This window comes from Orycteropus afer, unplaced genomic scaffold (assembly GCF_000298275.1).
Source record: "Orycteropus afer afer isolate SDZICR_OR568_19922 unplaced genomic scaffold, OryAfe1.0 scaffold00067, whole genome shotgun sequence".
Taxonomy (NCBI): domain Eukaryota; kingdom Metazoa; phylum Chordata; class Mammalia; order Tubulidentata; family Orycteropodidae; genus Orycteropus; species Orycteropus afer.
This window is the reverse complement of record NW_006921654.1, coordinates 11546696-11570432: the sequence shown is the minus strand read 5'-3', so window position 1 is coordinate 11570432 and position 23737 is coordinate 11546696. Positions and strand designations below refer to the sequence as shown.

Here is a 23737-nt window from a genome sequence, read left to right as displayed (position 1 = left end):
GTGGGGCACGCTGTGGTCCCACTGGGCCGGTGCGTGTCTTCGCACGCGCCTGCGCCCGCCCGCGCTCCGGGCGGGCGGCTCATTTGCATGGGGAGCCACAGCGGCCAATGGGCGCGCGAGGCCGGGCATGCCGGGAGCCTGGCTGGGCCGTGGTGGTGGTATTGGTGGTGGCGGCGGCGGGCGGAGCGAGGTGGGACCGGCTTTGGGCGGCGGTGGCAGCGGTTGAGGCGGCCAGGACCGGGAAGGCTGCGGCGAGCTCAGAGCCCCTGGGCGTGCGGCACGGGCAGCTGGGTGTGCGCCCCGTGGGGAGCCGGATCTCCCACCTGGTAGGACACTATGAACTACCTGGTGAGTACCGGCCGGTCCGCTACGGGAGGCGGGCGGTGTCCGCGCCCTAGGAGCGACTGGCTGGGGTCCGCTTTCAACTTCACGGCGACCGCCTTGCCCACCTCCCAGGGCGGGCCCGGGCGGGAAGGAGTTAAGCGAGTGGCATTTCCTGCCGGACCTGTGGGTCCTGGGAACCACCGCCGCCGCCGCTGGAGGCTCCGTGGGGGTGGTCCGAGGTCTTGGGACCCCTCCCGCTTTGGCTGGGGTTCCCAGAGGCTAGAGCCCCGGAGGAGCCCAGTGCCAGCGCGCCTTGGGGTTGGTGGAGCTGGCCGGGCGCAGGGGCGGCGGGCCGGCAGGCGGGCAGGAAAGTTCCTGGATCCGGGAAAGTTCCTGGCGGGAGGCCCTTTCTCCCCCTGCCGGCCGCCGCCTGCTGTGTGACCTTGGGCCTGGGCGCCCTGCCTCCAGGCCTCAGTTTCCTCGTTAGGAAAGGGGCGGAGGTCCTTGAGGTCGTGATCATGAGTTTTGTAGACGCGGGGTGGTGGTCCGACCGTCCATCTATCGGCTGGGGGCGAGTGAGTGCAAAGCGATGGCAGAGACGACGTCGCGGCTGCAGCGCCATCCCGGACCGGTTAATGATTCACTCCTGGCCCGCTGGCGCTGGATTCCGGGAGCGAGGGCGGGCCTTCTTGGGCCTTTACCTGCGCTGGTTGCAAAACCGAAGATAGGAGCCGAATCCTGCTGGAGGAGGGCCAGGGTCCGCCTTCTGCAGCTTGGATGGGGGAGCTTTTCGCGGCTGGGGGCAGGGTCCTGTTGGGGGATTCCCCCACCTGCCGGCCTGCTGAGGAGTCGGTTTTGGCTTCCGCAGTGCCAGGGGCACCCAGTGTGCTGTTGCTGCTGCTGGAGGCCAGATCCCAGGACCATGTGAGGGACTGCAGAAAGCTGAGATTGGCTGGGGTCTGGGGCAGGTGGGGATCAGGGCTTGGAGGCCTTAGGCGGGCTTGGGTCTCAGTCCCCACACTGGGGTCCCCGGCCCCTCCCTGACCAGAGGGCTTCCATGTAGGCCTGCACTTGTGGGGTCTTGCTCCTCTGCTCCCACACCTGCTCCTTTATTGTAAGGGAGGTCTGGGGTGGGAAGGGAAGCAGTCCCCGCTTTGCTGTGACTCTGGCCACCTTGACGTAGTAGTGATCATGGGTCAGTTTCCTCCCTATTGCAGTCAGCGGTGAGAGATGTTCTGGGTCGTCCTGGACCGAGGCACACGCCCATTTCCTCTCTCCCCAGGGAGAGTTGATTAGTGGGGGGTCGGGGCAGTGAGTTCCTACCCCTGGGTCAGGGCTCACAGGCCTAGAAGAGGAGGTGTAGGGGGTGTTCCCCATAGACACAGAGCCTAGGCAGAGGTGGAGCCTACAGGGAAAGAGCCCTTGGGGCTGAGTTGCTGGCATGCCCTCCTGGCACTAGCACCCACCACCCGCTCGCCCTGGGCAACACAGGAGCCCAGGAGGAGCTGGACTAGGGCGGTCAGCCCCAGTTACTGCCAGGAAAGTCACCTGCAGGGGTTATGGAATGGAGCCTCTGGTCACTGCTGGTCACACTGAGCAGGGGTGTGAGCCCAGTGAACTAGTGCCATCTCCCCAGGTCTGGGTCAGGCCTGAAGCAAGGGCAGTACCACTAGGGCTTCCTTTGTGAGCAGGAAAGGTCCCTGAGGCACAGAGAGGGACAGACATTGGTCCTCATAGACCTGGATCCAAAGCCTAGCCTTCTGGCATGGCCCTGTGTGCTTCCCACGCGCCTGGCCTCAGGAAGCTCTCCTGGAGCTCCTGTGCCTTGGCTCCTGGCCCCCTCTGGGGGGGCCTCCATTGTCGTGTAAGCATATCCTACCATCTTTCTTTCCTGAGCCTGGAGAGCCGTCTCTAGACCTACCCTCCCTTTGCAGAAGTGCACAGAGAGCAGGGCCAGCCAGGACTGAGCAGCAGATGTGTGCTCCCAGGTAAGCCTCCAGGAGGAGGCACTGTGGGTTGGGGGTGATAGGGGTCCTTCTCCAGCAAAGAGACTGAGCAAGCCTCTTCTTCTCTGGGTCCTTAGAGCCCCAAATAAGGGCCTGCAGAATGGTCTGGCTCCAAGGGGGTATGGTTGCCCCCTTTTCTGGCTCCCTGAGCACTGAGGAGGGGCTCTGGCCCCACCTTTGTCCTCCTGCATTAACTCCTTGTCACCTCTAGGTGAGGAGTGGGGTTAAAGGGCTGGGCTAGAGTAGGAGTTTGGGGGTCAGGCCCCCTTCTCCACTGCCTTTCCCAGAAGTTGGTGGTTTGGGCTGCGGAACCCCATTCCTGGTAAGGCTGATAGTGGTACTTCAAGAGCTGCTGAAAGTTGCCATTTAGAATCAGAGGGTGACAGAGCTGCAGGGTGCTCAGGTGTCAGTGGGGAAACCAAGGCCCTGCATGGAGGAAGTTCCCACTGTCCCTCCTGGCCTGACCTTCTGCCCTCTGGCGTAGATGATGACAAAGCTTGGGCAGAGCCAGGGAGGCTACCCCTATTCTGGACCTGGTGTTGTCCCCGAATGATAGGTTGGGCTCATGCTGAGCCCCCTGCCGAGAGACCAGCTGATAAGAGTGCTTTTGAGTCTGTCTGTTCAGTAGACTAGGCCATGCTCCCCCGTAAGCCTGGGTCCGTTCCTGGCTTGAGTGGCAGCGATGAAGGTTCTGAGGGAGTTGGGAGGCACCGTGGGCCAGGGGCTCTGCGCTCATACTCCCCACACAGGCTTTGGTGCTCTGGCCCCAGTCCCACCTGTGCCCCCAATCTGCTGTGCCAGGGGCACATGTTCTCAGTGGCAGGCCCTTGTGCCTGCTCCCTGGGCTGCCTCTACTCTGCCCAGCCTCCCAGTGGGACAGTGCCTGGGATGCTTGCAGGGGTGGGGGGCGACCTGCTTCCGGTCCCAGAGCTGTCCCTGGACACAAAGACATCTGCTATTGCTGCTGCAGCCAAGGGCAGGCCACGCCTGTGCTGGGGGAGTGGGGGCAGGGGCAGCAGTGACCACCCACAGGTGGCTTTTGACTCCGCATGCAGCAGACCTTTCTTCTGGGGGCTGAGGCCCCACCTACCTTCCCTTCTCTCTCCTCTTACCTCATTGCACTCCTGCAGTGGGTGGGACAGGAGGACCCTGGTGGTCCCAGGGCTGTGTTTCCACCTGCTATCCTCCTTGCCCCCCAGCTGCATCACTAGGGGCCACGAGCAAGCAGGGATTGTGGGTGGTGTAAAAATGGTGTACTGGGACCATCTGGCCTCCTAACTTCCCTGGGGGAGAAACAATCACCAGCAGCAGCAGTCCAGAGCTGATTCCTGGGAAGCAGAGATCAGACATAGCTCCTGTCTGCAACTTTAAAAAAAAAAAAATCCTGACACCAGCTGTCCCTCCCATGGCTCTACTTCTCTGCTGGGTTCTGTGATTCGTTGCAATGGCCACACAGAATTCATAGACCATACTCACAATTATGGGATTTATTAGAGAAGTAACAGGTTGTAATTCAGAATTAGGAACGTCTCAGGATGCAAAGAATCAGGACAACTTCTCGGCCGTGCCCACCGACAGGCCTCTCCCTGGCCCTCGGCCTCTCGGCCTCTCATGCCTCTTAGACTTCTTGGGCTGGCCTGGCCTCTGCCTTCCTTGAGCTAGTGTTACAAAGTTCTTTAGCAGCCGTGATCAGTGCCCACCGGCACCCATTCTGCCAGTAAGCCTCAACCCAAAAGTGCTCACCTCTTGCTGCATGGGTCAGCGAGCCCAGCTCTGCCCTCAAGTGCCCGGAGCCATCTCGCTGCCAGCAAGCCCCTGCCCGAAGGCACTCGGCTCTCTCGCGCTGTGAGAAGGGAAGCCCCCACGCCTGCCAGACTCCTAGTTCTGCTGCTTCCGGTTCTCTGTTGCGTTTGCCGCCACTGGCTTGTGCCGTCTCTGGTGTTACAGCTCTGCTTCCAGGATCTAGGAGGTTCTCAGCCCAGGGACCTGGGTCTGGAGGACACACTCTGCTCCCAGCTCATCTTTCTTGGTGATATTGAGGCCCTCCTTTCCCCCTCTGGGATGGCCCATGTTGAGCCCAGCAGGATGGCACAGTTGACCAGTCCTCTCCTTAGGGTTCCACGTACCTTTTTTTTTTGCTTGATCTCATCCCCACAAGGCACTGTATGTGTCTTATTTGCATTCTTAGCAAGTTGTCCAATCCCCTTGGTAGGCCACAGACAGCTCATTTCCCAATTATTTGGTGGGAATTACAAGACTGTGGCAAGAAAGGCCATATAAAGGTGATCCATTGCACCACAGGTGCAGACTGCAAGTGGGACATGTTTGTTGAGCCTGTATCCGTTGGCCACCGGGGGCTCTTGGGGACAAGCAAACAGAATACCCCAGAAATAAATTTGGCTCATGTTTGAGATTGCTCTTGGTGTGAAGGGAGCCAGTGTTTCCTGAGCGGCTGCTGTGTGAGGCTCTGTGCTTGGGGCAGGGAGGGGGAGCCTGGAGGGGTGGGCGAAGCCTGTGGAGTTTCCACCCCTGGCTTCCCTGAACCTGAGCCCTGGGGCGTCCTGCAGCTGTGCTATGCTACACGGCACCAGCCCTGCCCCTGCTCCTTCCTGGCTGCGCCACCCTGGGCAAGTGGGGAGCTGTGCTGTGCCTCAGCTTCTCTGTCCGTCAGGTGCAACTTCTCATAGTATCTCATGCGGGGGTTTTGAGTTAAATGAGATGATGCAGGCAAAACAGCACCCTGTTCCTGCCACAGAGTCAACTCTTAAAGGTGTTGGGTGGTGGTGGTGGTGGTGGTATGAGTCTGTCACTCTTGTCCCTATTGCCCCTTTCCTCGTCTGCCCCCCAGGGACTTGGATAGGGACCAAGAGTCTCGCTCACCACATGATCCCCAGCTCCCACCTTGGGCCAGCATGTGGGTGCTGAGGATGTGTTTGCTGGGTAGAAGGGTGCAGGTGAGGCTTGGAGCCTGACCTGGCAGAGGGGTCATTGGTCCACAGTGACACCCGCAGTGTCCTCCGTGGTTGGCCCGGGCTGGTCCTGCTCCTAAAGGGTTACTGGGGGAGTTTTCTGTAGGAGGTTGCAGATGCTTAGGGGCCTGGGAGAGGGGGTGTAGGCCAAGTGGGGGTGGCGCTTGCCACCAGGGCACCCAGGAAAGGCTCCTTGGAGAGGAGGCCTTGCTATACCTCTCCTACCACCACTTTTAGCCACCAGGTAGACTCCCCACCCCCCACCCCAAGTTGGAGCTTGAGGAGGCTGAAGCTTCAGTGTATATCCAGTGTTCCCCATGCAGCTGGTAGAGTTGAACCCATCAAACAGCTGGACTCCCCCAGCCACGTGCCCACTCGTGGCCAAGGCCCCAGCTGCCCCGGCTGCAGGCCTGCCGGGCTGGGTGGGTCTGGCGTCCAGACGGGCCCCGGGGACACAATGAGGGCCATTCTCAGAGCCAGGCAGGGCCTGTGGGGCAGCCCCGTGGCTCTAGTGTACAACAACCAGGATGTTGTTCAGAGCAGGCTGCCTGGAGGGGCCACTGACCGGGCTGGGTTGGCATCAGGGTGGAGGCTCTCCCCTGTCTCTCCTGGGAGGAGCACACCCCAGCCAGCCTTCCTTGGTTTCGCTGACTGGGCCACGCTGCCCTGGATGTGATGGGAGAGAAGCAGAGCCGGCTTCCATGGAGGGACACCCCCCTTCCCCATTCAGGGCTCTGCCTTAGCCTACTCTGCACCCCGTGCAGTTAACCCAGTCAGCAGGCATTTGCTAACTGTACATTCTGTGCCGGGCTTGAAACCATACTTAAGGAGACACCTGGGCTGGGGGGATGGGCCATGAACAGGGCAGTGACATGACATTTGGGAAGAATTGCAGGGTGGCAGTAAGGAGGTGAGGGGCACTGAGGACAACATGGGAGTCTTCCTGGAGGAGGAATACTCACAGGTGGCTGACGGTGTCTGTCCTGAACTGGCCGTGCGCCCCTCTGAGCAGTCCCAGCTGCATCTCCCAGGAGCCTGGGGCGAGAGGGCCCAGTTGGCCCAGGCTGGGTCTTGTGTCTGTGCCCGACATCCAGGGAGGCTGGGAAAGCTGGGCACTGGGAGGCTGCTGGGGGCATGTGTGCCTGCCCCAGAGCAGGAATGCGTGGGGTGGGTAGGCTCTCCCTGTCCAGGTGTATCTGCCAGGAGAAGCCCTCCCCGTGTACCACAGTGGAGCCCTACTACCTGCATCTCCAGGGCCACTGTCCCCCTCCACCTTTCCTGCAGCTCTCCTCCTAGCGTCCTTTCACGGTCGCTAGTTTTCATTCCTCATGAGCCACTTGAAGTATTACCTCCTGGGGAGGCCGTCTCTGACCTGGTCTATAGCGGCCCTGTTCCACTTAGTTTTTATCATATACCCCACTTTTTCCCCTGTCAGAGCAAATTGTTGCATTTCTGTCCCACTGCAGGACGGGCCTTGTCACGCAAAGGGCAGGAGCCAGGTATATCTTAAATGAAAGACCGTCCTTTGAGGCCAGGGACCGTTGGTCCCCCGTGCCACCCAAAATGACCTCAACACTCAGGCTAAGGGACTTGGCCAGGGTCCCAGAGTTGGGGAGGGAAGCCGGCCCAGGTCTAAGTCTGTTGCTGCTCAGTGACTTGGAGAGAGCAGGAAGGGGTGATGTGTCTTTGGGGAGCCGCCAGAGGGGCAGTGCCCGGCCAGCAGCAGTGCTTGGGGCAGGGGGGAGGAGAATGCCAGTGGCGCCCAGGACTTGGAGCGGGCCAGGAAGAGGACGCCTGCAGGGCCTCTGGGCGGGGGCCCCACAGCTGACGCAGGCAGAGGAGCTCCCGGTGCCAGGCCCCATTGCCACGTGCCCATCTGGCGAGGTGCTGCCCCGCCTGGCCCTGGCCATTCCAGACTAACAATTGCAGCCACCGTTGGCCCCTGGCTCGGTGAGCTCACACTGCTGAGTCGGGGTGGGCACTGGCTACGGTGGGAGGCCTGAGACCCCAGTTGCTCACATGGGCGCAGAGTGGAACCTCTCCCCAGACCTTGTTCTCAGCAGGGCCTGTCCAGCCTGCCCAGGGGCCTGGGTGTGCACTGCTGCCAGCCTTCCTGAGCTGCCACCTGGGAGGTGTGGGCCTGTGCAGAGTGATCCCCTCTGTCTGCGCCTCCGACCCGCTGACTCGCCTGCAGGGGAATTTTCCTGACTCACTCTGCTGGTACTTCCTGTGGTCACCAGGGCAGGGCTGGGGGACCCTGCGGGAGGCTCTGTGCTCTGGGGTCACTGGGATGGGTGGGTCAGTATCCCGCCCCGATGGGATATGACTCCCAGAGGCAGGCTGTAGACCATATTTGGGAACTTGGCTTCTTATTCTAGCAAGCTAGATTTGGGGACTGTGAGCCTTGCGGGCTGGGGCAGCCCCTGCCCAGCTTGAGCTCTGGCCTTGGCACCGCCGCAGCCTCCTCTGCCCATCCTGGCTCTGATCCCAGGAGTTAGTCTGCGTTTTCTTCTTCAGGATATGCATTTTTTCAATCCCAAAGCAAGAAAATAAGTACAAATAGAAGAATTCTAAGTAACAGGAAGAGACGGCAGCCCTGTTGTCTCTGACGTCAATACCGGCACTGTCGCCCTCTCTGCTCCTCTGCCGCTCTGACACTTTGCTGAGGAATCGTTTGTTACCAAGGTTCTGGGGATGGTGCTTCAGTAACTGGTAATTCTGAGGGCTCTGCCCTTGGTGCTGAGGTGAGCCCCCCTGCCCCCCACTCCGCCCAAGCCCCTGCCTGGCTGTGTGCAGTGTGGTGGCGCTGCCTCTCCCTTGGACTTGGCCCTCCTGGGGATGGAGGCTCTGAACCACTCTGGAGAAATCGTGCCTGGCTGATGGCTCCTTGGGCCCCAGAGCACCTGCCATCCGCTCGGACCCCTCCCAGTGTGCTACCTGCCTTCTGGCGCTGCTCTGTCCTTCTCGTTACCCTCAGGACGATGGACAAGAATCCGGCTTCAGATGCTGGTGGAGGGAGGAGGTGGGCTGTTCTGGACTTGGATGAAGCCTTGTCCCCACTCATCCCTGCCCTGGCCACTTCCTCTCTCTGATGGGGAGGGTATAGCCCTTTCTGCCTGGAATTCCAGCTCCTATTTGGCTCCTTGGAGTTGGAGTCCAGAGGACTAGGCTCAAGTGGGGAAGATCACACAGCTGGTGGGTGACAGCCCAGGTCTCATTTCTGAGTCAGAAGCTGTCTAGACCAGGCTATGCATCTTAGTTAGACCCTTGGGGACTGAGGAGGGACCTGGCAGACCCAGCATATGGGGCTGGAGCTCTAAGGAGTCAGCAGCCCGCTGGCCTGGCACTGCCCTGGCACCTTCTCAACTGCCCTAGGAGCCCTGGCCTTCTCTCCTCTGCCCCACTCCTGCCCTCTGCTGGAGGCTGCTGACTGCAGTCTCCTGCTGGGGCCTCTGTGACCATCTGGGGGTGAGAATTGGGAAGGAGATGCCGCTGCACTAATCTCATGGCCCACGATACGCTGGTTGCTCGACTCCAGGGCCTTGGGTCCCGTGGAGCATTTGCTGAGGGACCCGCCTGCCTGGGTGATGTGAATGTGATGGAGGGTGGGGGTGGAACAGCTTATGCTGTGGCCCTCAGTGAGACACGCAGGGGTGCTGCTGCCCTCTGAGGGGCTGTCCTCAGTCTGGATGGAACCCCTTTCCCAGTGCCCTGTCTTACCACCACTACTGCCGCAGCGTCACGTGGCTGCAGTCTGTCTGTGACGGATCCTTTATGACGTTCGCATAAAGGATCTGGGCTAAAGATCTGTTTAATTTAGCTCTGGAGCATGTGGCTAAGACCCTACCCTCGAGGTTGGTGTCCTTCACCCTAAACTGCTGCCCTGTTGGGGGGACCCAGGCAGCCTCCTGCTGGAGGAACAAGCACCCTGTGTGAGGTGCGTGTGACCCTCTGCTCCTGTGAATGCCCTGCCAGTACCAGCCCAGGTGCTGCCCCCACACAGCTGCCTCTGATGGCAGGTCCCAGGCGCCCCAGTGCTGCTGCACTGCTTGCTGGGCCTTGGGGCGTCCCCCTCAGGCTCTCACTCATCACGTGTTGTTGTGTTTTCTGTTGGTGTCCTTGTCTTCTTTCTGATTTGTAGAATTCCCCAGGATTTGAGATTTATCACTCTCCTCTTTTCACAACCTGCCACCTTTCTGTCAACTTTGTCATCTTTTGCCTGACAGAGATCTTTCACTGGGATGGCATCAAATCTGCCATTTTTGTTGTTACATCTTTATGATTTGTGCCTTTGGGGCCTTTTGCTTTGGGGATTTTGTTTCATAATGATTCTACGCCTCAAGTTACAAATCTCCCTACAGCTTTTCTTTTCATTGCTTCTAGAGTTTTTTCTTGCACGGCAGAGTCTTTAGCTGACCCTTGTTTATAATGGGAGGTGGCAAAGCTGCCCTGTCCTCCCACGCTGAGTGTTCCCCAGTGTCGTCTGAGGCACGGCCTCCTTTCCTGGTTGCTTTATCACCCAAGTTCCCATGAAGAGTGAGTCTGTTGGTGAGCCGTCTTGTCAGTCCCTGTGCCTGCTCCTGCCAGCAGTCGTCGTCCCCAGCCTCTGTTACTGACCCTTACCTTTGCATTTCCAGGCTAGACCTGCTTATTCGTGGACTTCCTTTGTTTCATTCTGGAAGCACTTCTGTCAGGTTCCTCAAATCCTGCTGGCCTTTTGGTTGTAATTGGAGTGAGTTTATTAAGTAACTTGGGTGAGAGGACTTTTTGCAGAGCTCCGTCATCCCTCCATGAGCATAGTATGTGTTTCTGCTTACCCCACTTTGCCTTGGACCCTTTCAGAGGTGTAAAACGTTTTCTCTTCAGAGGTCTTTGTTTGACTTATTCCTCGATGACTTATAGCTCTTGTTATGTGATGTCTTTTCTGTGACATTTCTCATCAGTTACTCATTCTTATTGTTTGTTGGCTTTTCTATGTGGATGGTCATCTGGGCTGCAAATGATGCTGCTTTGCGTGTGTTTGTCCGTCCCCCCTCCCGTCTGTCTGTTTGTCTCTCTGACTCTCCCTCTTCTTATTTCTCTCCCTCTCTCTCTCTCTCTTTCCTTCTTTCTGTCTCTGTCTCTCCCTGTCTCTCATCTGTCTCTCTGTGTCTCTCCCTCTCTCTCTGCCCTTCCATCTCTCTGTCTCCCCCCTCTGTCTTTCTCTCTCTTACCTTCTCTGTCTCTCCCTCTCTCTTTTTCTCTCTCCCCACCTCTCTGCCCATCCATCTCTCTGTCTCTCCCCTGTCTCTGCCCCTCCGTCTCTGTCTCATTTTGTTCCTCTGACTCATTGGCATCTGTTGGAGCAGTAGGACTGCATGCACTGGAGCAGAGTGACTGTGTGCCCTGTTTTCAGCCTGAAAGGGAAGGAGTTGACGTTGACCTTTTGGTCAGTGTACTTTGTCTAAAGTTAAGGAGGTTTCTTCTCTTCCTGTCTGTCTTTTTTAGCATTTTTGTCCTAAGAAGCTGTTGACTTTTGCCAGCTGATTGTCCCGCATCTCTTGGGCTCATCTTTTGGTTTTTTTCTTCCAGTGTGATGGCTGTGAGGCTCATTACTGCTGCTCTCCTGACGCCAGTCTGGGCTGTGTTGACTTGGGGAGTGGTGTTTAAGATTATCTTGAGTGTCCTTCCTGCAGTGGTGGCTGCGGCTTGGAGGCTCCATTGGGAAAGGCACTGGGATCAGCTGGGCCTTTCTGACAAATGGGGTGGGGCGGAGGTTCTGTGACCATGCCAGAGCCAGACACCTCCCTATCCAGACAGTGTGGGAGCGAGCAGTGCTACCGAGGCCACCATGCACATGCTGCTGCCTCACACCTTCTTGTGTCCTTTCTCCCCAGAACGTGCTGGCCAAAGCCCTCTATGACAACGTGGCCGAGTCCCCAGACGAACTCTCCTTCCGCAAGGGCGACATCATGACGGTGCTGGAGCGGGACACTCAGGGCCTGGATGGCTGGTGGCTCTGCTCGCTGCATGGGCGCCAAGGCATTGTGCCTGGGAACCGCCTCAAGATCCTGGTGGGCATGCATGACAAGAAGCCAGCAGGGCCTGGTCCCAGCCTGCCGACTGCTCAGACCCAGCCTGGCCTCCACAGTCCTGCGGTGCCACCGGCCTCCCAGTACACACCCATGCTCCCTGCTGCATACCAGCCCCCTCCCGACAACGTCTACCTGGTGCCCACCCCAGGCAAGGCTCAGCACAGCCTCTACCAAGCCCCTGGGCCCAGCCCACAGTTCCAGTCACCCCCGGCCAAGCAGACCTCCACATTCTCTAAGCAAACTCCCCATCACCCGTTTCCCAGCCCAGCCCAAGACCTCTACCAAGTGCCCCCGGGGCCTGGCAGCTCTGGCCAGGACATTTACCAGGTGCCCCCTTCAGCTGCAATGGGGCATGACATCTACCAGGTCCCTCCATCCATGGACACACGGAACTGGGAGGGAACAAAGCCACCAGCCAAGGTAAGATCACCTGGCACAGGTGTGGAGGACAGTGTGGCCTAGGTGTGGGCAGGCATGGCTTGGTAGATGAGGCCAGAGCAGCAGGTTGGGGGCATATCCCCGAGGCACCAGGGGGCCCAGCAAACAAAGCAGATCTGTCCTGAGGTTGGAGGGTTTTGCATGGGAGTGATCTGTCCAAATCAACATCTTAGTAAAATCATTGTAGCCACACATTGGAGGTGATAATGGGGCATAGAGAGGCCAAGCTGGAGCAAAAAGCCTAGCAAAGAGGAGGCTTAATGTGAGTTGGGGGTACCATTGAAGGAGAGAAATCAAGTATGAAGGATGGTGTATCAGTTAAGTCAGAAAACGAAGTTTGGAGGTGAGCAGTCCAGAAATGACACGGTGCCCGCCATCCTTGTGGTCCAGGAGGCTGTCTGAGGTCCAGCCATCATGTCTGCCTTCTGGCCATCAGGAAGAAGAGGAAGGGACAAAGGAGGATGCACCATCTCTTTAAGGATGTGTCCCGGAAGTTACTTATGATGCTTCTTACATCCCATTGGCCAGAACTTAAGCCCCACCCAGCTGCAAGGGAATTTGAGAAATGGAGTTTTTATTGCCGGTAGCCACAAGCCTCACTAATAGGGATTCTGTCATAAGAAAGAAGGAGCAGAGGCCCCTAGGGGACCCTCAACAGTTTCTGGTCCTGGTGGGCATGCATGCCGAGGGGCCTGGCAAGAAAGGTCAGCCCCTGAACTCAGGGCCTCCTGGCTGACCTCTGGGTTTGTATGTCAGCCTCTTGGATGGAGCTTAAGCACATCTGGCCAGCCCTGGTTTCACAGGCTCCCAGCCCTTCGGAAGTGTACATGTGGGCCAGCGGGCCTCCAGAGAGGCATGTCATGGCTCCCAGACCGTGGACAGGATGCTGTCTGTGGAATTGCCAGAATAGGGTCACCCTGAAAGAGACTGGTTCCATCCCCTCGTGGGCTGTTGCTGACCGGATGCCAGGCCTGAGACAAGGCTCCAGGCTCTGAGTCTGGCAGCCTCAGCTCCATAGGGGCCTGCATCTCCTATCCGCCAAGTCCATCTTTCTGTAGGTAGAAGGCAGGCCTGAAAAGGGAGCACATTGCCTGGTCTCTGGCCCGGCCCACTGGCGCCCTGGACTGAGTCAGGCTTGTGTCTTTCCTTGCCCAAGCCCCTTCAAGAGTTTCCTGAGGCCCAGAGTACAGGAGGTGCCCCACTCACCATGTCCCTTCTGAGTCTCATCTTCCATTACAGCTAGTACCCACAAAGCCCTGAGACTAAGCCCCCACCACAGGGGCCCTGACAGCCAGCCTTGTGTGGTGATGTTCTGGGCATTTCACTCCTCAGAGGGGCCAGGGACCCTTGTGGGATAGGCCGTTGGTGACCTAGGAGCTGGCCCCTGAGCCCTGTGTTTTCACCACGTCCAGTCTAGAGTCGCCATTGTTTAGGAACACAGGGGTCAAGTAGACAGTGGATTCTTCCCACAGCACTGAGCCTCTGTCCTTTGGGGGCCAGCCAAGGGCTAAGGTGAGGCTTAACTGGTGCCAGCAGGGCAGTGGGCGGTGTCACCCCACTCCACAGGCCCCTGAAACACTTGTGGGTCCCACTTCCCGCCCTATGTGTTCCTTCAGTCACCTGGCCAGAGGTAGGCAGGTTTGAGGTGGCCCAAAGTGAGGCTATCACCTGCCAGCTTTGGGGGAGGAGCAGGCCCTGCCAGGTGGCATGATCATCCTCTGGGAAGGGAGCCTTGGCACAGGCCTTGGTCCATCCGCCTCCTCCACACAGCCCTGGGAGGCACACCCTTGTTCTTGCCTCAGAGAGTGTGAAGGTGTCCCTGCTGGGCTATGACCTGGCGGCCCGCTCCAGGGCAGGGAGCAGCAGTGACATTTTGGGCTGGACTTCCACAGCTGGAGCCTTTGTGTGGTCAGCTGGTTCTCTTGCCCTCCTGTGGGAGGAGTCTGCTCTCAGAGGGCATTGGGGCACACCTGGCTGGGCTCGGACCCCCTGGCGGAGCTGCCCAGAGCCCCAGCCTCCACAGGCCTTGGAGTTCCTAGGAACCTGGCCTAGGAGGGACAGACAGCCCTGCGTGCTGGGGCCCCGTTGCCCTCCCTGATGCCTCATTGCTCCCGCCCAGAGCAGCCTTACTTTTATCACCTGATCACGAAAACAGTACTTGTTCATCACAGCAAATGATCACTTGTGGAAAAGGCCCGAGATGGGATTCCCTGCCCGAGAGGGAGTTTTGGCGTGTTTTGTCTAGCATGTGCCCTGTTTGGCTGTCTCACATACATTTGCATTTTCCTGGATGATTCAAACTCTTCCCTAAGCCTGACTGACAGCCCCTCCCCCCGTTTTGCTGTGTGGTCCCTTCTGCTGGTGGGTGCTGGTGGTTTCTGGTTGCTCATCTTTATTACAAGCAGCATGGTGGTAAACATCGTGGCACCTCCCTCTGCCCACTGTTCAAGGTTGTGCCCCTCAGATGTCTGGGGCACTGAGGCTTCTGGACTGTGTGTGGTGGGAGGGACCCAGGACCCAGGAAGCCAAGAGGTCACATGAAAAGGCCTTGGTGGCCAGGAGGGGTCAGCGCCCCAAAGCCAGGGTGGAGCCATCTGGGTGCTGAAGCAAGAGCCGAGTGGCCTGAGAGGCCGCAGAGGGGGGCTCGGGGCTGCATCGGGGATCCCAGGACTCTGCTGTGCGGGTGGAAGCCCCAGAGGAGGTGCTGGTGAGAAGTCCCTCTCAGGAGGGCCAGGGAGACCCTGGAGTGTGTGCTTGTCTCTGCCTCTGCCGGGTTTTACCCTCTTCACCCTGGGAAGCTTCTCAACGCCCAGCCTCCTCTGTGCCAGGCCGTGACCTGGCTCGGGTTTGAGCCCATGTCGGGTCTCAGGTGGCCCCGGTGCCCGGTGCCTCCAGAGCTGCCATCAGCCCCGTTTCCTGAGGCTTCCTGGTGGTGGGTGGGGAGTCCCTGGTGTGGGGTCAGACCCTGCAGGCCCCGCTTCAGAGCAGGGCTGGGTCACGTGACAATGGCTGCTGTACAGAAAGGGCACCAGCAGCCAGGCAGCCTGGAGGGGGGTCAGAGTCCCCAGGATGGAAAGTAGCCGTGGCCTGCCAGGGCCAAGAAGCACCCCCCTGTGGCACCCCCCTCACTGGACTCTGCTGCCCTGGCGCTGGGGGGCCTTTGGCTTCACTCCTCATTCCGAGGCCGGAGATTTGATGGAGGGGCCTCGCCTGCCTCAGGTCTGTGTGTGTGTCTTTGGCATGGTGGTGTGTCCCGTGCCTGGTAGCGTGTGTATTGTCTCTGCCTCAGTGTGCTGTGTGAGGGCTGGGGTCTCCGTGGGGCTTGTGTCTCTGCGCCCACCCCCCCTACCACGCTGGCCTCAGGTCCTGCTAATGGGACTTCAGGTGCAGAGCGGCCTGGGATTAGCGGGCTCAGCAGTGACTGAGTCATCACCCTGACAAGCTTTCTGTCTGTCACCTGTCTCATCTGCTGTCCAACTGGGTCTGGGGCCCAGCTCCCTGTCCTGCTCACTCACAGGCACAGCTGGGAGGGTGGGTGCCCTCTTTCCTAAGCTGGGTCCTCGCTGACCGGTTACCAGCTGGGGTGCCCTGCCAGACCCTCGAGGCTCAGTCCCCACCTGCCTTCAGCATGGCTCACTGGGCCCGTAGACGGGAGCTCAGGCCTTGCGTCAAGGCCCCACCAACCTGCCACGTCCCGCCAGTCTCCGCCCGCCCTGTGTTGGCAGGTTCTAGCATCTAAAAATAGCTTGGAGGCCACTCAAGTCTGGGGCGCTCGCAGAGAGCTGTGTCTGGAGAGACGGCTCTCCCCGCAGACGCTGGGGGTGGAGGCTCTTTCACGAGCCTGAGGCCGTGAGGGCCCGGAGTCACCCTGGCCCTGTGCTGCCCTGCGCTGTGCAGTGGGCTGTGCAGTGGGAGGGCATAGGGCGTATGTCAGCAGGAGAGTCTGCCCAGCCTTAGGGAAGTGCTGGTGCCATGCTTGTGGGGTTCCCGCATGGGGACTGGCAGCCTGCACCCACCGCCAGCAAGCAGAGCTGGCTCTGGTGGGTGCCTGTGGGCTGTGTGTGGGGAGGGCCCAAGTGAACCCTGCCCTAGATGTCCAGTCCCCTTTGATTAGGAAACAAAAGGCCTTTCTCTCTGTAGAGAGCTGAGCAGGGAGCCGCGTGGGGCAGGCATTGGGGGAGTCATGCTGTGAGCTGCTAGCAAGTCCTCTGGGCCTTCCTCCCCCACGGGGCAGGGCTGCCAGCAGGGAGGGGGCCTGTCGAGCACGCCGCACCCCTTCCAGGCTCGTGCCCCTGTGAGAGCAGCATGGTCCCAGACGGGGCTCTCTGAAGCTCTGGGGTCTGTGTGTTCCCTGAAGGAGGCACCCCCTACCATGCTCACACCCTCTGCACGGTGCAGGGGCTTCACCGCTGAAGCCCACCGCTCAGGACCGCAGGTCAGGGTAAGAACACCGGGAAGGGGAAGAGGCTGGTTCCTCCAGACCTAGGGCAGACCTCTGCAGCCTTGTCCTCCCAGGTCACGGATGATGGTCTGCCTGCCCCAAGGTGGCTCTGTAGGGGTGGGGGCAGGATCCTCTCTCTGGTTGTGACCCCCACACCCATCCTCCATCTGCCCGAGCACTGGCCCCAAGGTCTGGGGGTCCTCGGGGTGCATTCTGTCCAGTTCAGCAGCTGCTTCGTGGAGGTGGGGAGGAGGACTTGCTGCCCGGCCAGGCAGTACTCAGGAGGCCCAGGCCCTGACTGTGCTGGTCTCCTGCAGGCTACCTCCAGGGGCAGATGGGCTCCTCAGGGTCCAGCCTGGCCCCTATACCTCCGTCTGTCCCTGGAGCACGAAGGCAGCTGCTGAGCCCTGCAGGAGACATTTGTCCCCTTGCGGCAGGCTTTGCTAGGAGGGAGCTGCCGGAGCCAGGCATCGGCTCTCACCCTGCTGGTCCCCCTTCCTGTCAGCCCACATCCTCTCCTCCTCTGTGGACCCATCTTTGTTACCCAGCTTGGGGATCCTCCTCCGCCATCTCAGAGGGAGGTGACTAGCAGGGATAAGGGGTCTTGCTGAGGCCCTGCATGTGGTCCTGGGGGCCAGTCGAGGGTGGATGGTAATGATTGGTTGTCTGCACCCCCAGGTGGTGGTGCCCACCCGTGTCGGGCAGAACTATGTGTATGAGGCCTCCCAGCCAGAGCAGGACGAATATGACATCCCGCGCCACCTGCTGGCTCCTGGGCCCCAGGACATCTACGACGTGCCTCCTGTGCGGGGGCTGCTGCCCAACCAGTATGGCCAGGAGGTAGGAGGTCAGGGTGAATGAGTGCAAGATGGCCTGACGGGCCTCTACCTGGCCCTTGTTCAAGGGGCTGACCTTCCGGCCAGGCTGGTGGACCAGCTTCCACGGTCCAGAGTCCTGGGGTGGGTGCTGTGGGGTTTCACTCTTTCCATCCCACCCCTGCAGCCCCGGCACCTGTATCACTGTACCTTTTCTGCCTCCAGGTATATGACACGCCCCCAATGGCCGTCAAGGGCCCCAATGGCCGGGACCTGTCACTGGATGTGTATGATGTGCCCCCCAGTGTGGAGAAGGGCCTGTTACCACCCAGCCACCATATGGTGAGCAGCTGCCCACCAGGCAGCCCTCTACCCCCAGTTTCTGGGCCCCAGAGGATGTGCATGGTTCCAAGTGTGACTGGATGTGTGCACAGGCCTGGGGACTGATGCCCTAAAGAGATCTGACTCCAGATCCTGGTCCTGCCACCTTACTTACTCTGTGACGGATGTGGAAACAGCTCACCCTTAAGCCTCAGTTTCTTCATCTATAACATGGGCCTCTATAGGACCTTCTTCAGCTGGTTGTTGAGAGGATCACGTGGAGTTTATCAGGAAAGGGAGCACAGTGCCGAAAAACCTGGATGATGGGAAGTGGAAGGGGGCACGATGAGTAATCTTGTGGGGGGCGACAGACATGAGCCAGAGCTGGGCAAGCTGGGGCATGGCCATGATGCCACAGAACACACAAAGCTCAGTCCTGCCACAGAGTTAACATTCCACAAAGATGGTGGTGGTGATGGTGGTGATGGTGGTAGAGGTGGTGATGAAAGTGATGGTTGTGGTGATGAAGGTACTTAGCTAAACTCACAAAAAGTGTCCATTTATATGAGTTAATTCATTGAGTCTTTGTAACCAACTTGTGAGGGAGGTAGGCATCATCTTATAGATGAACAAACAGGCACAGAGGTAAAGTCACTTGCCTTAGATCACACAGCTCATAAGCTCTGGAGCCAGGATCTTGACCCCAGGTCGTCTGGTTCTTACCTGTCGTGGATGACGGACCATGAATTTGTGCATTGGGCTGTGTCTGTGTGGCTGGGTCCTGTCCCTGGGCTCTGGGTGGGCATATGGGTGTGCAGCCATGACCTCTGCTGGGTTCCCTAGGTGTACGATGTGCTTCCATCGGTGAGCAAGGACGTGCCCGATGGCACACTGCTGCGTGAGGAGACATACGATGTGCCCCCAGCCTTCGCCAAGGCCAAGCCCTTTGACCCAGCCCGCCACCCGCTGGTTCTTGCTGCACCCCCTCCCGATTCGCCACCAACGGATGACGTGTACGACGTGCCCCCGCCTGCTCCTGACCTCTACGACGTGCCCCCTGGCCTTCGGCGACCTGGCCCCAGCACCCTCTACGACACGCCCCGTGAGCGGGTGCTTCTGTCTGAAGCAGCTGACGGCACCACGGACGACGGCGTGTATGCGGTGCCACCCCCGGCCGAGCGCGAGGCCCCAGCTGACGCCAAGCGCCTGTCAGCCTCAAGCACTGGCAGTGCACGCAGCAGCCAGTCGGTGTCCTCCCTGGAGGTGGTGGTGCCGGGCCGAGAGCCGCTGGAGCTGGAGGTCGCCGTGGAGGCTCTGGCCCGGCTGCAGCAGGGTGTGAGCACCACCGTAGCCTACCTCCTGGACTTGGTGGGGGGCGGAGGCTGGCGCAGCACCTCCGAGCCTCAGGACCCCCCGGTGCAGGACCTGCGGGCTGCCGTGGCTGCTGTCCAGGGGGCTGTGCACGAACTGCTAGAGTTTGCCCGCAGTGCCATTGGCAACGCTGCCCACACTTCTGACCGTACCCTGCATGCCAAGCTCAGTCGGCAACTACAGAAGATGGAAGATGTGCACCAGACGCTGGTAGCACATGGCCAGGCCCTTGACGGTAGCCGGGGAGGCCAGGGGGCCACTCCCGAGGACTTGGACCGCCTGGTGGCCTGCTCACGGGCCGTGCCCGAGGACACCAAGCAGTTGGCCTCTTTCTTGCATGGCAATGCCTCACTGCTCTTCAGAAGGACCAGGGCGCCTGCTGTGGGGCCCGAGGGGGGTGGCCCCTTGCACCCAAACCATGTTGACAAGGCCTGTAGCATCCAGTCGCGGCCTCTGCCCTCACCCCCAAAGTTTACCTCCCAGGACTCGCCAGATGGGCAGTATGAGAACAGCGAGGGGGGCTGGATGGAGGATTACGACTATGTCCACCTGCAGGTGGGTGCCTCCTGCCTCTCCTGGGCTCTGGCTTTGCTGCCTCTGTCTTGGGGATCCTGGTATTTCCTTGTCTTGCACACTTACAGGCCTGTTGCGGTCCTGGTAGGAGTCCTGAGCCCTCCTCTCTCTGCCCTGCCAGGCCTCACGGGCCCTGGGAAGGCCATCCCTCTCCTCCCCTCATCTGGGTCCTGCGGCACCTGCCAGGACTGTTTCCTGAGCACTTCCTGGGGCTGGGGTGCTCCAGTGACCAGGCCGCGGGAAGGCTGGGTGGGCTCCGTGACACAGCTGCCAGCCATGCAAACACAAGTTCTGAGAGGAGAGTCCAGGCCGAGAGTGGGCGGGCAGGGCAGGAGTTTGGATTTGACTTCAGGTGGGGAGGACTGGCGCCGGCCACACGGAGCATGCCTAGTCCATGTGGATGTCTGCCTGTGCCAGCCCCTTCCTGACTGGCAGAAACCTGTACTGGTGGTGCCTTAGGGAAGCACCCTCACCTGGGCCTGGTGGCTGCACTGCCACCTGGTGGCCGCTCGCCCTCACTGCCCACCCGGCCCGGCCCCTGGCTCTGTGGGAGAGGCCCCGCCTCAACCAGCGCCCGTCTCTCCCCCAGGGGAAGGAAGAGTTTGAGAAGACGCAGAAGGAGCTGCTGGAGAAGGATAGCATCATGCGGCAGGGGAAGGGCCAGCTGGAGCTGCAGCAGGTGAGGCCTGGCCCAGCCAGGGAGACCTTCGGTCCCGCCGGTTCTCCCAGCCAGTCTCCTCACCTGACAGTGGGAACTCAGTTACCCCCAGAGCCTGCCTCTACGGCCCAGCCTGTCCCCCAAGGGCCCACACCCGTAGCCAGCCATCACTCACCTCATGGGCCTTTTCTGTCTTTTTGTTTAAGAGTTTATTTTTCATGATGGTCAGGAGAATTGTTGACTTTTCAGAGGGCACAGAAAAGTCTAGAGAAGGGTGGGTTCCGCCCCCTCTGCTCCAGGCCTCTCTCTGATGCTTTGTGCACAGGTTCGCTCTGCTGATGTCTCAGTTGCTTTCCCGTGGTGTTAACATGCTTCGGAAACTGTTTTTAAAGCCCACCTAGTGTCCATTATCATGGGATGTTCACACTGTACAAAAAAAAAAAAAAACCCTCCTTGCCGTCGAGTCAGGTCTGACTCCTAGCGACCCTTCCTTGGGTTTCCGAGGCGGTGTCACTGTGGCGGTAGATTGCCCAGCCTTCCTTCCGAGCAGTGGCTGGTGGGTTTGAACCTTCTGGTGAAGTCATGCCTTGGGCACTGCGCCCCAGAGCTCCTTCATGCTGTGTTAGTTTCCCCTTATTAGCAGTCATAAGCCTGGGTTGATCTGCAGACAGAATCTTCTCCAAGTACCCAGAGAGTTGTATTTTGACTATGGCAATGGTGAAATTAGAATGTAGCACAGCACAGAGTCAAGACAGAGGATACCCCTCGAAGTTCTCACCCCCCTGCTCCTCAGGTGGAGGAGGAAGGGCCCCGGCTGCTCCAGCAGCAGGCAGTGGGAGGAGTGGTTCTCCATCTCCTGGCATTGATGAGCATATTAAGAATGTACAGTGCTTGGAGAAAGCCTGGCATGTGGGATGTGTTAGTGATTTAAATACATGCACCACGCATATAAAATCCTCATTGTTTCAGAAACGGACTTAACGAACTGGGAAAGCCCCTCTAAGCGTCTGAGGGTGTTGGTGAGTGAATTACGGGCATCGGTGCAGGAGAGTTCTGTACAGCTGTTAGGAATGCCAGACAAGGCCCACCAGAGCTGGCTGGTCTTTCTCCCTCAAAGTTTCCTGCATTCTGTAATGGACAGGGGGCCTATAGCAGTGATTGGACAGCAAGCAGCCAGCCAGGCGGAAAAGTCAGAGGTTTTAAGTGTTAGTTGGGGACCGTAGGGGCTGTGCTTTGGCTGATTAAGAGCTGAAAGCTTGTACCTTGGGTCTGTCCCTGGGTCTGGGCATGTCTGGTCACTGCCATGCACTCCCCTGGTTTGAACCAACTCTGGAGAAAATACAGCATGCCCCTAGGTCCTCTCAGGCCGAGCCACGGTTACTGGAAATGTTCCCTCACCAAATGCTTTCCTAGATGTTCACTGATGTGAAGAAAATGAATGCGTATAGTTAGGTGACAACCCAGGCTACGCAGTGTCATACACAGTGTGCCTCGTTCTTCAGAGCACAGAGGCAGCGGGCGTGCTCACACGTGAAGAAAGTGGCTGGAAGAGTGTTCATTGGTGTTCTGTGTGTCTGTTTTTATTTCTCTGACCATTTCATAAATGCCTTATGCCTTATTTTTCCCTTTGACCTTTACATCCATTTATGAAACAGGAGAAAATTGAGAAATGACCCCTTGTTACCTGTCACCCTGAGTCAGCCTTTATCAGTACAATAGCCTGTCCTGTTTCATCTACTCCTTGCTTGCTAGTTTGAAGCCGACTAAGACATTATATCACTTTATCTATAAAGACTTCAGCGTGTAGCTCTAGAAGAGAATTTACTTAACAGAGCTGACAGGTGATTTTTGAGCGCAAGAGGTTACAAATGATACCTGTCTTCTTTCTGCTTTGAGACATCTGATCTTTTTACGATGTCTCTATTATTTTTAAGTTACTTTTGAAGTAAGAGAAAAGTTTTGTTTCTATCTTTTCATTTTGGAATTTCATAGATTCACAGGAAGTTGTAAAGACGCACAGGGATGTCCCGTGTTCCCTTCCCCCAGCCCCCACTGGCAGCATCTTCTGTGCCTGTAGTACAAGGTCACAGCCGGGAAGTGGTGACCTCTTCCCTGGCTGGTGCAAATGGTGCATGCACTCTGCTGCCATCTCAGAGGGTGCAGGTCTCGAGTCCACCCAGGGGCTCCTCAGAAGAAAGGCCTGGCAGTCTGCCTCCAGAAACGGCCACCGTTGGAAACCCTGTGGAGCCCAGTTCTAGTCTGGCACACACGGGGTAACCATGAGTCAGAACCAACACAGCAGCAGCCGGTGGTGCTGGTTAACTCCTGCCCTCCCACTGACAGCCATGGCCAGCAGGGCGATCCTGACTCACAGCAACCCTGTAGGACAGAGAACTGCTCCCTAGGCTGTCAGTCTTTACAGAAGCAGAGTACCTCATCTTTCTCACTCCAGCATCTCCTGTGGAGCAGCGGTAGGTTCAAACCACTGACCTTTGTGGTTGGCAGCCAAGCACTTTAACCACTGGACCACTAGAGCTCCAGTTAACTCCTTGTGACTGCTCATTTGAACTCCGTCTCTAGAATTTTCTCATCTTGAGGATGTTATATAAATGGAATTACACGGCCTGTGATCTTTTGAAACTGGTGAGGTGGGTTTTTTAATGATTAAGAGCCTCTAGAAGCTCATAAAGGAGCTCTGGTAGCGTAGTGCCTAAGGCATGTGACTGCTAACCACAAAGCTGGCGGTTCAAACGCACCAGCTGCTCCTTGGAAGGAAGACCAGGCAATCTACTTTCGTAGAGATAAACTGTCTCAGAAACCCAAAGAGGGCTGCTGTGAGTTGGAATCGACTCAGTGGCAGTGGGTTTTTTTTTTTTTAATTTAGAGGCTCATAAAATTGATGTCCCCGCCCCCCCAGACCACAGGGGATGCCTATTCCACCCCAGCCCCACTGACTGAAGCTTACCCAGGTTGCCCAGAGGAGAGTGCCCCCTGGGGGGTTCTGACCCTGCTTTCTGAGAGCCTAACCTTATTCCTACTCCCTGTGCTGCCCTAGCTGAAACAGTTTGAGCGACTGGAACAAGAGGTGTCACGGCCCATCGACCATGACCTGGCCAACTGGACCCCACCCCAGCCCCTGATCCCAGGGCGGCCGGGTGGCCTGGGTCCTTCGGACCGACAGCTGCTGCTCTTCTACCTGGAGCAATGTGAGGCGAACCTGACCACACTGACCAACGCAGTGGATGCCTTTTTCACCGCCGTGTCCACCAACCAGCCACCTAAGATCTTCGTGGCACATAGCAAGTTCGTCATCCTCAGTGCCCACAAGCTGGTGTTTATCGGGGACACGCTGTCGCGGCAGGCCAAAGCAGCTGATGTGCGCAGCCAGGTGACTCACTACAGCAACCTCCTGTGTGACCTCCTGCGTGGCATTGTGGCCACCACCAAGGCCGCCGCCCTGCAGTACCCGTCCCCAACTGCCGCTCAGGACATGGTGGACAGAGTCAAGGAGCTGGGCCACAGCACCCAGCAGTTCCGCCGGGTCCTGGGCCAGCTGGCTGCTGCCTGAGAGCAGATGACCGGAGGGTGGCAGGAAGAGGGCAGCAATGGCCTGAGAGCCGCCATGCCTCAGCATCGGGACAGACAACTCTAGCTCCGCCTTGGGCCCGGTGTCCCAGGCCGCCCAGGGATGTGTACATATGGATGACAGTGCAGGATGTAGAACAGGCCTCAGAAGAGCCACGCAGA

General features: G+C 58.6%; 1 protein-coding gene across 1 annotated transcript; it reads left to right on the top strand.

Annotated features, from left to right (window-relative positions):
• The first annotated feature begins 1101 nt into the window (after window positions 1-1101).
• BCAR1 (BCAR1 scaffold protein, Cas family member) lies at window positions 1102-23558 on the top strand. The gene is made up of 8 exons (XM_042780889.1): window positions 1102-1248; window positions 11095-11700; window positions 11740-11793; window positions 16931-17092; window positions 17293-17409; window positions 18232-19314; window positions 19922-20011; window positions 23046-23558. Exons 1-8 carry the CDS (start codon window positions 1102-1104, stop codon window positions 23556-23558), a joined length of 2772 nt encoding a protein of 923 aa, XP_042636823.1.
• Window positions 23559-23737: the final 179 nt, after the last annotated feature.

Bases quoted from the DNA above. Each gene is read 5' to 3' on its own strand.
- BCAR1 (XM_042780889.1), top strand. From the start codon at position 1,102: ATGGGGGAGCTTTTCGCGGCTGGGGGCAGGGTCCTGTTGGGGGATTCC. The intron at 11,794-16,930 runs GTAAGATCACCT...CTGCACCCCCAG, and splicing joins GAACAAAGCCACCAGCCAAG to GTGGTGGTGCCCACCCGTGT. The intron at 20,012-23,045 runs GTGAGGCCTGGC...GTGCTGCCCTAG, and splicing joins GCCAGCTGGAGCTGCAGCAG to CTGAAACAGTTTGAGCGACT.